Source organism: Plutella xylostella, chromosome 13, assembly GCF_932276165.1.
Source record: "Plutella xylostella chromosome 13, ilPluXylo3.1, whole genome shotgun sequence".
In the NCBI taxonomy this organism is placed as follows: Eukaryota; Metazoa; Arthropoda; class Insecta; order Lepidoptera; family Plutellidae; genus Plutella; species Plutella xylostella.
In genome coordinates, this window is record NC_063993.1 from 1,207,734 (window position 1) to 1,221,703 (window position 13,970).

General features: G+C 34.8%; 1 protein-coding gene across 1 annotated transcript in view; it reads left to right on the top strand.

Annotated features, from left to right (window-relative positions):
* The window catches only part of LOC105394430 (neprilysin-4), a 35,526-nt gene that overhangs the window by 8,518 nt on the left and 13,038 nt on the right, over positions 1–13,970 (top strand). Inside the window, exons 2-3 of the mRNA XM_038112176.2 lie at positions 7,836–7,909; positions 10,436–10,575. Coding sequence (XP_037968104.2) covers positions 7,836–7,909; positions 10,436–10,575 — 214 coding nt within the window. The remainder of the gene's footprint in view (positions 1–7,835; positions 7,910–10,435; positions 10,576–13,970) is intronic.

A 13,970-nucleotide genomic window follows, 5' to 3' on the forward strand; every position in this document is an offset into this window, starting at 1 on the left:
CTAACCTCTATAAGAATAACAAATACACATTGAAAGGCATTCTATTACATCAAAATAGTACTTTTTTACAAGAAATATAAACAATGTATGTTAATGGTTAGAAATTAAGTACCTACTCACCAGTATAAAACGCTGCTCTTTCATAAACATCGTATATATTGACTAATACTTCTCCAGCCTCATTCTCCGCCAAACATCGTAGGTAAACGATGTAAATCATCTGTCTAGCTTCGCTGCGAATGGTTTTATTCATTTTCACTTCGTGAACAAACTCAACAATCCACAAAACTCCAAAATTAAGCAAAATTCGATTTGTTTATACAGGAACAGGGCGAGTTTGACATTCAAACCATAGAAACAGACCACAAATCACAAGTTTTTTTTTTATTGCCAGGTTTAAATCTGTTTAGTTCCAAAAACATTAATCTCTACTCTTTTGTGTTCAGCTATACTTAAGTACATGTTTAATCTAACTTCCATTTATAGACTGTAAATTCATCGAATCTTCCAGCTAGTAAGCCTACCTAAATCCTAAAGGGCATAGTTCACACAAGTCTAACCGTTCAGTCGTCGTATCAACATCTCTGAAAACCATGCAGTTTTGGATCGAACTATTGAAAGTGAATCTTATACACGTATTTGACAGCTTGGCCTAACATAGGAACAACTTACAGTCGCAAAATAGATGGTGGTACGGGGCTGGGCGTGTGTCGTGTCGTGACGTGCGAGACTCGTGAGGTAACTCGGGGGTCACTCTTGCTTACGAAAAACTAGGTTTCGGGCGCTGCTAGCCTAAACACGAATCTATCTACTTAGTTGAATTCTCTCCTACTAATATTATAAACGCAATAATTGGTGATTATGTGTGTTACTCTTTCACGAGAAAACGGCTGGATCATTATTTTATTAAATTTGGCTTAGTAAACCAACACCCTGAACTCGGATTAACATAGGCTAATTTTCATTTTCGTTTTACAATGTCTGGTTAGTGGCTAACTACCTGTGTGATAAAATACATGCTGTCACTGTCAAAAAATATTAACAGAGAGTGAGAGCATGTCTTTTATCTTATAGGTAGCCACTAACTAGACATAGACATTGTGAAACAGGGTCTAAGTAGAATATCTATGTTTGCTTTGTGTAAAGCTAAAAGCTAGACGAGCCCTGCGCCTGCGCATCCGCCACGCAAGGACGTGAGCTTTTACCGGCGCTTTGCGCGGGTCGATGACCCCTCAGATTACTCAGCTCTATTTTAGCTTTTAATTAGTTATTTGTTTATCTGTTCGTTACTTCGTTTGAGTCATCTTCATTTGTGGAGTAAATGCCAGGAGTGAATTGGTGTGACTACACTATGTAATCTAGTTTGTTGGGATCAAGGCTACCTATAATGTTTCAGTTATTTTTAAGCAAATATTTTTTTGCGGTGTGTCACATATACCTAATCAAATTATAATCGACGATTTAATTAATTTAAACTTCATATCCTTTTATTGATAAACACAGCATAATTATCATGAAGAATCGATAGGTATCTAGGAGACCTAAACTGATGATGGAAAATCACGAGAGTACTTAAACAGAATCGCTGCTAACTAATTATAATTATCCATGTTGTTTCAAAGAGTTATTATAAAATTACTAGAATTTTAGTCTAATGAGACCTACCTATTCAGCACTGCAATTTCACAAACAAGAATTTAATGGTGTCATCCATCAAACTTTTGATTAGATACGATTTTCAATGTGAATTATAACTACCACGACTTAAAAAAATATTCCTGTTCCTATTATACAGGGTACACTATTTGACGATATGTAAAGACAAAAAGAGCGTAGATTAATTGGACCGCTTTTTATAAAGCAACCAAATCTTATACCCAAGTAGTTAATCAAAATATAAACTCATTCATAGAGTAAAGTACTTACCTATAAGTAATAAACTAATCTCTCTTTTGTCGCTTATCTTTGTAATATAATTTTAGAAACTTTTGTTTTTACGAGCCGTTTTTTGCGGTTTTTCGGTTCGTGAGTTATTTTATTGCGTAAACTGCAATTTCGTGTGATTGTTAAACTACCGTTGTCAAATTTTATCTCGTTAGGGTTAAATTATGCTTGTATATTATCAACCGTTTAATGTTTAATCAAGTGGTGCATGAAAAGCGCCAGTCCGGGTGACATAAATATATCAACTCTACCTTTGCTCTACCTACATAGGTAGGGTAGTACGCGACTGACAACTAATCTGACCAGCCAGTCATCCTTTCATTGGATGAAAAGCCGCTGTCCAGTGTCCTTCTGAGTTTGTCACCGACAAGCTCAGAAGAAGAACGTTCGATTAACATCATGAATAAGTAGATGGAGTCACAGTATCAACAGCAACCGAAGTGCGTAGAGTCGGATGTTCGAATGATGATGTGATCGCAAGCTTCCGTATTATAGGGGAAAGTGTGTAATTGCACCCGTTATAATGTCAAGCCTATTCTGTCTAGTGCCTCATTTGATTGCCTATCAACTCAGTAATTACAGTACTCATTCTAAGGATCAATGGAGTGTTTGATAGCGTTGCGTGCTCGCTTCCGATACCGTTTCAGTGTCACAGATCAATTAATAGTTTTTCCGCACCCTTAATTATCCATATTTGGAGTTGGAATTAACATATCACGGGCGCACATACCTACTTCATTACTTACATGTACTTATACCACTTCCAAAAACAGTACCTACCTAATGTTGATCTCAAAAGATCAGATGACGAGTAGGTCACATCATCCACACATACCTCAGTATACTAAACAACTTTTGCTCTACGAAGTTTCATAATGCAGCTCTACCCCTTTTAGAATAATCAGTGATCGAGTAGTAACGAATAATGTTTATTGTTTATGTTATGTGTTAAACACGAAATGGGCAGAACAAACTGGTGTAATAGAAATACTACATACCTACCTGTAATGAATTTATTTATGTTACAAGAAATACCTACATGCATAGTTTAATATATCTAAGTTTAAATCCTTGTGCTTAAATATTATCATTTTTAATAAAATTCAATGGTGAATGACTTCACCATCTGATGATGATTGAGGCATATAAGTAGAGTAGGTTTCTTAGATAGGCTTAGACAGAATTTACCAGTTACCTAGATTAGTCGGGTGGTGTGAACTCCACACAGTAGGTAGCGTATGACACAAGGTTTAGTAAATAATCGTTTGAAGGGAAAGTGAGTAACAAAAACACCGATATTTTTCCCATGCCACCGGCACAGTGTGGCATAACTGCATTGCGTTTTATATTCATTTTGCAATTGGCCTATTTCTAATCATTAATCTTAGGTAGATAGGTAGATATGAAGTACACACTCTGATGAATTGACGAATTGTTACTTAGGTAAGTAATTTAGTTTGTTTTATTATTATATCGTCACTCTTTTCAATACAAAATATTTTTTAAGTTAAATTGATAGTAGTACATACATACTACCTATTGAAATAATATGTTACTTGTCAGTTTAGTTTTTTTCTAATAAAGTTTAGTTTTAGATAAGTAATAATAGGAATCATTGTTTAAATTACTTACCTACGAGTATTTTTTTTACAGATAACGTATTGATGTAATCAATGACATAATAACACGAATCTATATTTACTAATGAAATGATAGCTATGCAGCCACTAATGCGACTAGTAGGTACATATATTAGATACCAGATAGTTATGTACTGTTTTACTTATTAGTTATGTACAATAATCAAGCCATTACATAAATATAACCGATAACAACACGCAAAATCGAGATGTTTCCAATTTTTTCGAAAACTAACTAAATAATCTTTTTTAAAGGCACAAAATGTAATTATGTAAAGTAAAAAAATGCCAGTGGAAAAGAAGAATTACGGAAAAAACAACAAATTTAGAAATAAGTAAGTACTTATAAGGTTTTGACAGCATTAAAATTAGAATTTGTGAATCTCAGAATCAACATAGTTGTGATAAATAATGCTTTACTTTGTCAAGGGTTCATTAAAAAGTTAGGTACCTATAATAGTAACTTGCACCTAACATATTCTCTTTAGGCAAGACAATAAGTACTGATAGCACAACACCGGAAGGATTACACACGGGACTTATAATAACGGTTACGTATCATTATAACAGTTGGCTGAGGTACCTACTACGTGTCCTATTGCGGTTCACTCCAAAACAGGAGACCTTTAGCCATTAGCCGTTAGTTCACGCGTCATGCCTGTTGCTGTTGTAGTGGAGAAAGTGAACGCTATATCTGTATTTGTGACTACAGTGTGGCCCGCTAACACCGACAGCTTGGTTTAACTCGAGTTTAAGTTCTGCTTAGGTTTGGCCTAGTATTCCTAGTGTAGCGTGGGTTGGGTTAGGTTAGGTATGATTAAGGTAATTTTTGCTCGTAGCGTAGATCTATATGTGCGTTAATTATGGCTTAATGTAATACATGAACTTAGGAGGGACTAAGTTATGATCCTCCTAAGAATTTCCCCCGAGGGAAGACGAGAAGTTTAAATTTACTCGCTGACTCCGTGACTCATTTTATCACGGTAAACTTTAAACTTAACCCGGGATTAACCACAAACGCTGCAATCAGACCCAATCTGCACAATCCATATCCTTCACGGTTCACGCATCATTTTAGCAATGGACGTGGCGCATTTATAAATCAGGCGGACAGGTTAGTATAGCTATCTAGGCTTGTGGTCTAGAGGTTTGATGATTTGATTAGAAAATCCTTGGGTTTTTTTAGTTTCACATACTGGAGAAGTCCCACGACCCTTTGACCCTTACTGGGGACTCTTTATGTGAAGTTCTGTCTAGGTTATTTATAGTGTTCATGGGGTGCAAAAAACTGACAACTAATCGGACTGGGGCGACGGGGGGAATACATTCATCACGATGACCAACCATAGTATCGCTCTGGCGCTTGTCACCAAATACGGAGAAGAATTATTTATTTATTATATTCATCAAACAGTCACTTACTAATAATTTTACAAACATTTTTGTAAATAGACCTGGAGTTCCATAAAAAGATGTACCTACCTAACCTCTACATAGCATATTTTAAGTATAATTCATACATACCTACCTAGTAAAGGAGAAACTTTAAGATAAGAGTTATTATGAAAGGTGTACCGAGTGCACAATTCCGTAATATCTTGATCAGATTTCTTTGCCCATTGAAGCATGCCTCCTAAACTGCGGGGTTTCGTAAAGTTTATGTTGTTCTACCTAACTATAAGTACAATACCTTTAATTAAAGCCTTAGCTATTATAATGTATTTTTGATACCTTAAAAGTATTATGATGTTTACGTGATATAGAAAGAAAGAAAGAAGAAAGAAAGAAAGATACATTTATTTGACACACTGAGACAGAATAATAAGACAAAAAAGAAAGAAAAAGAAACAACAACAAAATAAAGAGAATACTTAATACAGTAATAATATGGTAATCAAATGATTTGTTTTCGCGATTAACTCCTTAAGTTTAATGTTTACAATGCATTGATTGTCATCAAACTTAATTAAGTTAATTAAAATGTTACATTATGTGCGGCAGAAGCTCTCTGATCTGAGATTGCACATACATACATGTACTTATTGGTACATTTTTCCACATATATATGGAATGGAAGCGACACAGGAAGATGCTTGGTATTATTACCGTGTCATTGCCTGTGCGCTTTTGCATCTCAGCGCAGGGGCGGACTAAGACTTAGTTTAATAGAGAATAGAATATATTATTTCAGTTTCACAGTTGAGAACGTCGGGATAAGTAGAGTGTGTGTATGGAATGCAGCAATGTGATTGGCTGAATTATAACGGTCCGAACTTAAAATTGTTTTCTTGTATAAATGTCTACTATAAGAAACTGAGAAAGTAGTGAAGTTAATCATTTTATAATTTTAATACTTCGCCGTGTCATAATTAATGATATTGGATAAGTGTATTACTGAAATAGAAAATTATATTTATTGATTTTTCCCTGGATCCGGCCCTTTGTTCATGCATAGAGCTAAGCTTTAGTGCACACGCACTATTCATGAGGTTTTCTCAACAAACATCAATGGTTTGAATAATGGTATTATACGTTTTATACTTCTCTAGGTACTTAGGTATGTACTGGCGCATCGCGGTTCAATGCCGTTAAATTGAATTTCGAAACTAGCTGTTCTGTCACTAGGTATACTCGTAGTAGTGTACATAAAACGATGGTTTCATTTTCAATGAATATTTAAACATAGCAACTAGGTAAACTTGTATGTAAACTAGAGATGCCACGAATATTCGGCAAGTATTCGGTATTCGGCCTATTCGGCCAGTTTTTTCAGTATTCGGTATTCGGCCGAATAGTAAGTAGTATTCGGCCGAATACCGAATACTTAAAAAAACCACTAAAATGTAAGAAATAATTTAAGGTTTACACAAATTCTACTCGTATGTGACAGTACAAAAAAGTTGGTGCGGTGACAAAGTAATCTGAAGAAATATGGCACCAACTTCAATAAAGAACAGTTCCTGCTTAGGTATATTTGTACTGTCACATACGAGTAGAATTTGTGTAAACCTTAAATTATTTCTTACATTTTAGTGGTTTTTTGAAGTCGGTTTTTTATTTTTTTAATTATTATTTTATTTTATAGTTTATAGTTTATTTGCAATAATTTTCAATCAAAAGTAAGGTGCAAATGATACCAAAAAGTCCTACTAATCAATACGAATCATTGAAGCCTAAACACGAAGTAGTTGCTATATACCGTTGAGGAGTTCCCCTGACTGCCTACCGTTTCCATCATCAGATCAGCTCAAGGTCACCATCATATTTTTTTGTTATAAGAACTATATTTACGTTCTTAATTTCATTAGAATCGGTTAATATGTGCCCAAAATGGAAATTCATACACTGTTTTTACCCCTTTACCCACCCTTGGGGGTGAGATAAAAATCTGAAAAAAATGGGACCACCTGGGAGCTCAACCCAATACAACAAAAAAAAATTTCAAAATCAGTTCATAAATGGCGGAGTAATCGGTGAACATACATAAAAAAAAAAAGATTCCGACGAATTGAGAACCTCCTCCTTTTTTTAAAGTCCGTTAAAAAAGTTGCAAATATCTTACAAAAGGGAATAAAAAACCAATTTAATCGAAACATTTAACTATCAAACAATCATTAATTGCGAAAAACCTGAATACAACGTCAGTATTTTTAATATTTAAAATTAATTAAAGGCAAATTGTGATGAATAATGACAAGTTTTTCGGCATTTGTTCGTAAGAGACGATTGCGCTTTTCTTCATAAAATATACAATATCTGCTGAGACACAGGTATTTTTTAACAAAATATATAAGGTCTGGCTACTGATTGGAGTTGGTTGACCACCATTTGTACGGATCTGCCGTAAGATTAAGAAGAACACTCTTTAAATAAAACTTCAACTTATTTTATTGTACTGGATCACCTGCCGAATATTCGGTGGCCGAATATTCGGTATTCGGCTGAGAGCGCCGGCCGAATATTCGGTATTCGGTATTCGGCCAAATCACTATTCGTGGCAACACTAATGTAAACCTACTAATTACCATCAAAATCTATTATTTTCACATAGCCCCCTTATTCATAGCTAAAGGACGTTTTAGCTATTGAATTGTTTTGTCCCTCTCTGTCAAGAAAATTGTTCTTTGCGACAAAACGAACCAACGAATAAGGGGAACTTAATAATATCTACCATTGTGTAATTGGTAATTGACCCAAAATCATAATTTATAAATGCCTCTCCGAATCAGCTGACCCTTTTATACTTGTCAGGTGCGGGACTCGGACGCGGAGAGCCACCACTCCACCGTCATGGACAAGAGCCGCGCCAAGCTCGAGGAGAAACTGTGAGTAAAATGCCTTGTTTTGTAGTGTAGATTGAATGCGATTCTGAACGATGTACTTATTCTAAAATTATTACTGTCACTTAAAATGGACAACATTTCATTTTCTTTACCCTATATTTTTATTAGCTATTCGGAAAGTTTATTAAAAATTAGAGGACCCGTATTTTTTTTATTTTGTAAATACATTAATTTTTGCATGTTATTTTTAACTTTAAAGTCAATTATTTTAAAACCGGAAGTGACGTCACATATTAGGTTCAATATTTATTTTTGTCTTTTGCCTTAGTCTCGAAAAAAAACATAAATGACACTGACAAGTGACATTTAAACTTTGTTTACATGCCAACCAACAAATGGATCATTTTCAAATGACATTGATATTTCTGATAAAAAATAAGCAGAAGCATTTTTTCTGCTGTGTAGGCGACTAGGCGGTGGCATGTTCTGGGACATATTATATAGAGGTCATCTCTTAATACGTACTAACCATTTTATATGATAAATAAAATAATAGTCAGAAAGTGTCAGAACAGAATTTATGAAAATGACCCAAATAAACAACAACATCACGATAAAACGTCAACGTCAATCAAAAATGAAAGTGACAATTACTTTGTTTTTAAATCTATAGGCTTTGATCATCAAAATGCATCGCACCTGATGCATGACGTCAACAGCACTTTTTTACTATTTTAGGAATTTCTCGAAAATGATACATCCAAAAAATACAAAATCATTATTTTTGTGGCCTTTAGAGCTAAATCTCGAAATGGTTTTCTATTTATAGCAGCTTTAGTTTTTTGAAATGTTGTCCATTAGATGCAGATATAATAATTAAAAAAATTAAAAAACCGACTTCAAAAAACCACTAAAATGTACGAAGTAATTTAAGGTTTACACAAATTCTACTCGTATGAGATAGTACAAATATACCTAAGCAGGAACTGTTCTTTTTTGATGTTGGTGCGGTGACAAAGTAATCTGAAGAAATATGGCACCAACTTCAAAAAAGAACAGTTCCTGCTTAGGTATATTTGTACTAATCTCATACGAGTAGAATTTGTGTAAACCTTAAATTACTTCGTACATTTTAGTGGTTTTTTGAAGTCGGTTTTTTAATTTTTTTAATTATTATTTTATTTAATAGTTTTTAGTTTATTTGTAATAATTTTCAATCAAAAGTAAGGTGCAAATGATACCAAAAAGTCCTACTAATCAATACGAATCATTCAAGCCTAAACACGAAGTAGTTGCTATATACCGTTGAGGAGTTCCCCTGACTGCCTTCCGTTTCCATCATCAGATCAGCTCAAGGTCACCATCATATTTTTTGTTATAAGAACTATATTTACGTTCTTAATTTCATTAGAATCGGTTAGTGTGTGCCCAAAATGGAAATTCATACCCTGTTTTTACCCCTTAACCCACCCTTGGGGGTGAGATAAAATTCTGAAAAAAAAATGGGACCACCTGGGAGCTCAACCCAATACAACAAAAAAAGAATTTTCAAAATCGGTTCATAAACGGCGGAGTAATCGGTGAACATACATAAAAAAATAAATAAAAAAAAAAAAAAAAAAAAGATCCCGACGAATTGAGAACCTCCTCCTTTTTTTGAAGTCGGTTAAAAATAAGGAATGTGCCACCTTCAGAATCGATTCCATTGCTTATTTTTGTAGTAGTAGTAGTAGTTTACATTTAATACTTAAAATCTATAATACATTAAGGGCGGCCTTGTAGTCACATCTAAAAACTTTTAATGGTTCAAATTTGTGGAGGAGACATGAGGTTACAGCTGGAGACTTTAAGCCATTTCACTACTGCTGGTTTCTATATGTAAGGCTATTGGATGAGTTGTCAAGCGACGCGACGTACTCAAAAGTTGTTCAGAATGACGTGCTGAGTCACCATCTTTTAACAAACTACCAATTTTGCAACACGCTGTATATCCGCGTACACTGTTGCTACCCAAAAGCAAATCACTATTATAATAGTACCTATGATAAATAGAATAGACCTCGAGCGTCCCCAGGAACAAAGACAACTGTAATAATATATCATTACATCAACATCATACTAATTCAAGCGGCCGTGGTACAATTAGTACATCCCTGTAATCATGTGAGTACCGTACTCGTGTTCACCTTCATTGAAATTCACCATACACTTGTAATATGTACAATATTGTAAAAGACAGAGCACAAAAAGAAGAACCGAGACCGAGATGTATCACATTTACACACACAGTTCTTAAAATGAACAGAACGTTTCAAAAGCAGGGCTCATTCTGAACAACTTTTGTTCTACCACTTATAGAAAATTGAGTCTCCACTTTCAGATTAATAAACTTGTACTTAAATAATTATCCACTGTAGGAAATGAGCCTCCTTCAAGACTGGAGGAGTATTGCCCTAACATTTATGCTTGACCAACAAATTGGAGATCTGCAACACCCTGTTGTAAATCATCAAATGTTTCAGCAGCCTGTCCATGCATTATCTAACGTCTACATCTCCCTGCCCCCAGCACCCGCACTCTCCGCTGCTCCTCGGTGGTGATCATCGCGCTAGGAGTCTCCCTGGCGGCGCTGGCGCTGTACACCGTGGTGCTGGTGGCCACCGACTCCGCCCCGCGGCCCTGCGTCAGCGAGGACTGCGTGGCCACTGGTCAGTATACCTACATCATCGCTCTAGGATTCTCATCTATATCATCAAAGCATCATCACCACTGATGGACTATTTATCTCGGAAAAGTTGGACCAATCTTTGATCGTGTGGTAAAGGCCATAGGTATAATATATTAACTTGCCCTTAGTACATAGTTATGTTATTATGTTAGTGGTCTACCGTTAATAACATAAAAATGCAATAAAATAATAGATTTTGATCAGTAGATTTTAAGTACTTTTTAAGTAAAATGTGCACCTTTACATCTTAATGTATTCCAGGGAAACCTATAATTAGCCTTATCATAAGTTATATGTTATGTTACGTAAACAATGTAAAACGCTGTTGGTTTCTTAAATAAAATAAAATAAAAAATAAAATAAACAACAATCTTATGCCAGAGAAAAGACAAAAGATTTCCTTAATACTCGTACCATGCCAACATCCTATTAGCATTTATTATTGGGATATTGATTAGCATTGATGATTCAAAATGTTAATTAAGATATGTTAAAGGCTAAAACGCTGTTGGAAGTCTTAAAAAACGCATTGTTCTTCAGAACAATAACTTGTAAGAGGACATTTCGTCTGTACGTGCCGCGCGCGCTCTGATAATGCACGTAGGTAAATAAAAACGTATGCATTTTGTTTGTAACAAACTAACAAGTGATATAAGATAGCTGGTAATCTATGTATGTAAGTACCTAGTACTGAGAGACTTTTGTAAAACGATATTTAAAAAGGATGCTCTTTCAATACCGAGGCAACCCGTTGAACTCTTTTGTATGAAACTACCACCATTATAAAAGTTCTGTAAGGGATAGTGCTTGCATTTTTATTTTGGCACTGACTCAGGCGTCCACATAAGTTCTGATTTGTAAGAATTAAGTAGATGGAATATTTTTTCTTCTATCTATCGTGCAGCTGACTCACGACCAGTACAGAACAACGTTATTTAAATTGAAACCACGACTAAGTATATCAACGTTACACCTAGAATTTTTACTTTAGTCTAACAAGTAGGTAACAGGCAAACGCAATGTTTGCCAGCAAACGCATCCCGGAAAGATATTTCCAATATCTGTTAATATCTGTGATCTTAACTCTTGCGGTTGGCAAGCCGCAGGGATGTAGGATGAAGACTATGAAGAGACAGGAAGTTAAGAATAGAGTTTGTGTGACTGAAGATTGCTTCCGCGACGGTGAGTCTTTGTTGACATCCTAATTATTGCCTCATCGATGTTATTATTGTTCTGGACAGTTGCCAAACGCACTCACGGGGTTCCACGGTCCCAGTGAATCATCCTGCGGTTGCTGATTAATATCTGACAAGTCTTTTGTGTAATATTCTCGGTACGGGTCAAGTTGTCAGGTCATGGTACGAGGGTTCTGGCTATTTGGGGGTTTCCAGGAATTTTGCGTTTTGGATTACGCAGGCGTTGTAAGTTTGTGTCGCTGTAATAGATGCCTGTCTGTGTTTGTACGTTTGTACCTATATTATTCAGGAAAATATGAGAATGTCATAGAAACCCAAAATATTATCAAAAACCTATGATTTCTTTTAGTTTTCAACAGTCATATTAGGTACTTACTAAGATAAGAATCTATTAGCGCCAAGAACCTATAGATAATTATTTCATCTTCATAATAAAATTCGGGGTTGGTTGCAGTATTTTTAAATGGCCATCATCATAAATTTCGTTCTACATAAAAAAACGAATGTGGTTTGCTTATTTAAAATATTTAACTACATTAAGATTAGATTACAATTAAGATTTTACGATATTAACATAGGTACGACGTAAATCTCTTTATCCCTATTAGAGCTTCGCAATACGTCTGATGCAATATTTAAATATTCGAACATGTGTCATTTTAGACTAATAATTTCACACAAAGTGCGTAGTAAGTGCTCCATTTACGCCACAAATCGGTTAATTATTTTAATAATTTAATGCAAATACGTATGAACTACTACGTTTTTACATTCATAAGTATCGAATGGCATCTCCATAGCCGATTGAGGTTTGTAACTTCGCCATTTCCGTCGTCATGAACATAAGCTACTAGCGGGCACAATAGCGAGTTTATAAACACGAGGTGAAGATCGTTTTAGCTCCTGGTCATTTACCCGTTCATTTAAGTAAATTCATGGCACTAGCGAACTGCGTACTATTCGTAGAAAACCGTGCATATTTGCAAAATTATTGTGCGCAGTGCATCTAGAAATTGATCGACATGTGGAATAATTAGATCAGTAGAATGATAGCACGCCAATTATGGGCAGGGGGGAATGATAATGACTGTTGATGACTTCGATTTGGCGCCTCGTGTCGCCAAAGGATGATGAAATGTATCATCTAACATTATCATCAAGATAATAGGTACATAATTACTTTGGTTCTTCTTATGAATTGGCCATTTAAATAGCTACTTATATAATATAAACTTTGATTTGGATAAATTGACGAGTATAGGTACTTAAGTTGTGTTGTTCGGTCAATGTTATTTTCTTATTTAATTACTTTACATACATACTTAACTTTAAATATACAGGGTTATTTGCAAGTAGTCCTGATCCTTTCAGGAGGTGCTAGAGGAAGGCATTTCCAGTCGATTTTACTCTATAATGCATTACCCGAAACTAAACCATTTCTAAGATATTTAATAAAAAAAAATATTTTCGGTTTTAAACATGAAATTTAGGCAAAAATTCAAAAAAAAATTATTATTCGCGAAGAAAGACGATGTTTTTGATGCATGCGTGATTAAACAATGTGGTTTTGATGATAGGCCCAATTCTATCACATGAAACTGGGCGATCCGTCGGTTCTGTTTTTGACTTTACTTAACAAGGTATATTTTATGGAAATGGTTTTAAAGACCGAGGACAAATCCTGATCAAATGCAAAGCTTTCAGGAGATTCTGAAGCTTAAGTATCTTCATTACTATTAAATTATGTTCAATTTCATATAGTTAGGTAATAAAATGCATATATATTTATGTAGGTACTTAATTTTTCCGTTTGAATAATTTTCCGTTTGTTGTTGTTATTTATTTACTAACAACCGCAAGTGGAAGGAAAACAATCGTGCGGAACTAGCATATAGTCGTGAAGATATTCCATTTATCCCATTATTGATTAATTTTATACTGAGAAATGTTCGCAAAGTGACAATAATATGCGATTTAATGTGAAAACTGCCATGCCATTAGATATGCTGGAATGAAGATCATCATCATCACATATGCAATACTTATGCACATCCGCGTGAATACATTTTATCATCATCATCATCACAGCTATTATCAATTAGCTCATCCTTTTCTTGATGTTATCATCTTTCCGGTTATTGCTCCATACGAGTCCATATAATTAACAATAATAGACATC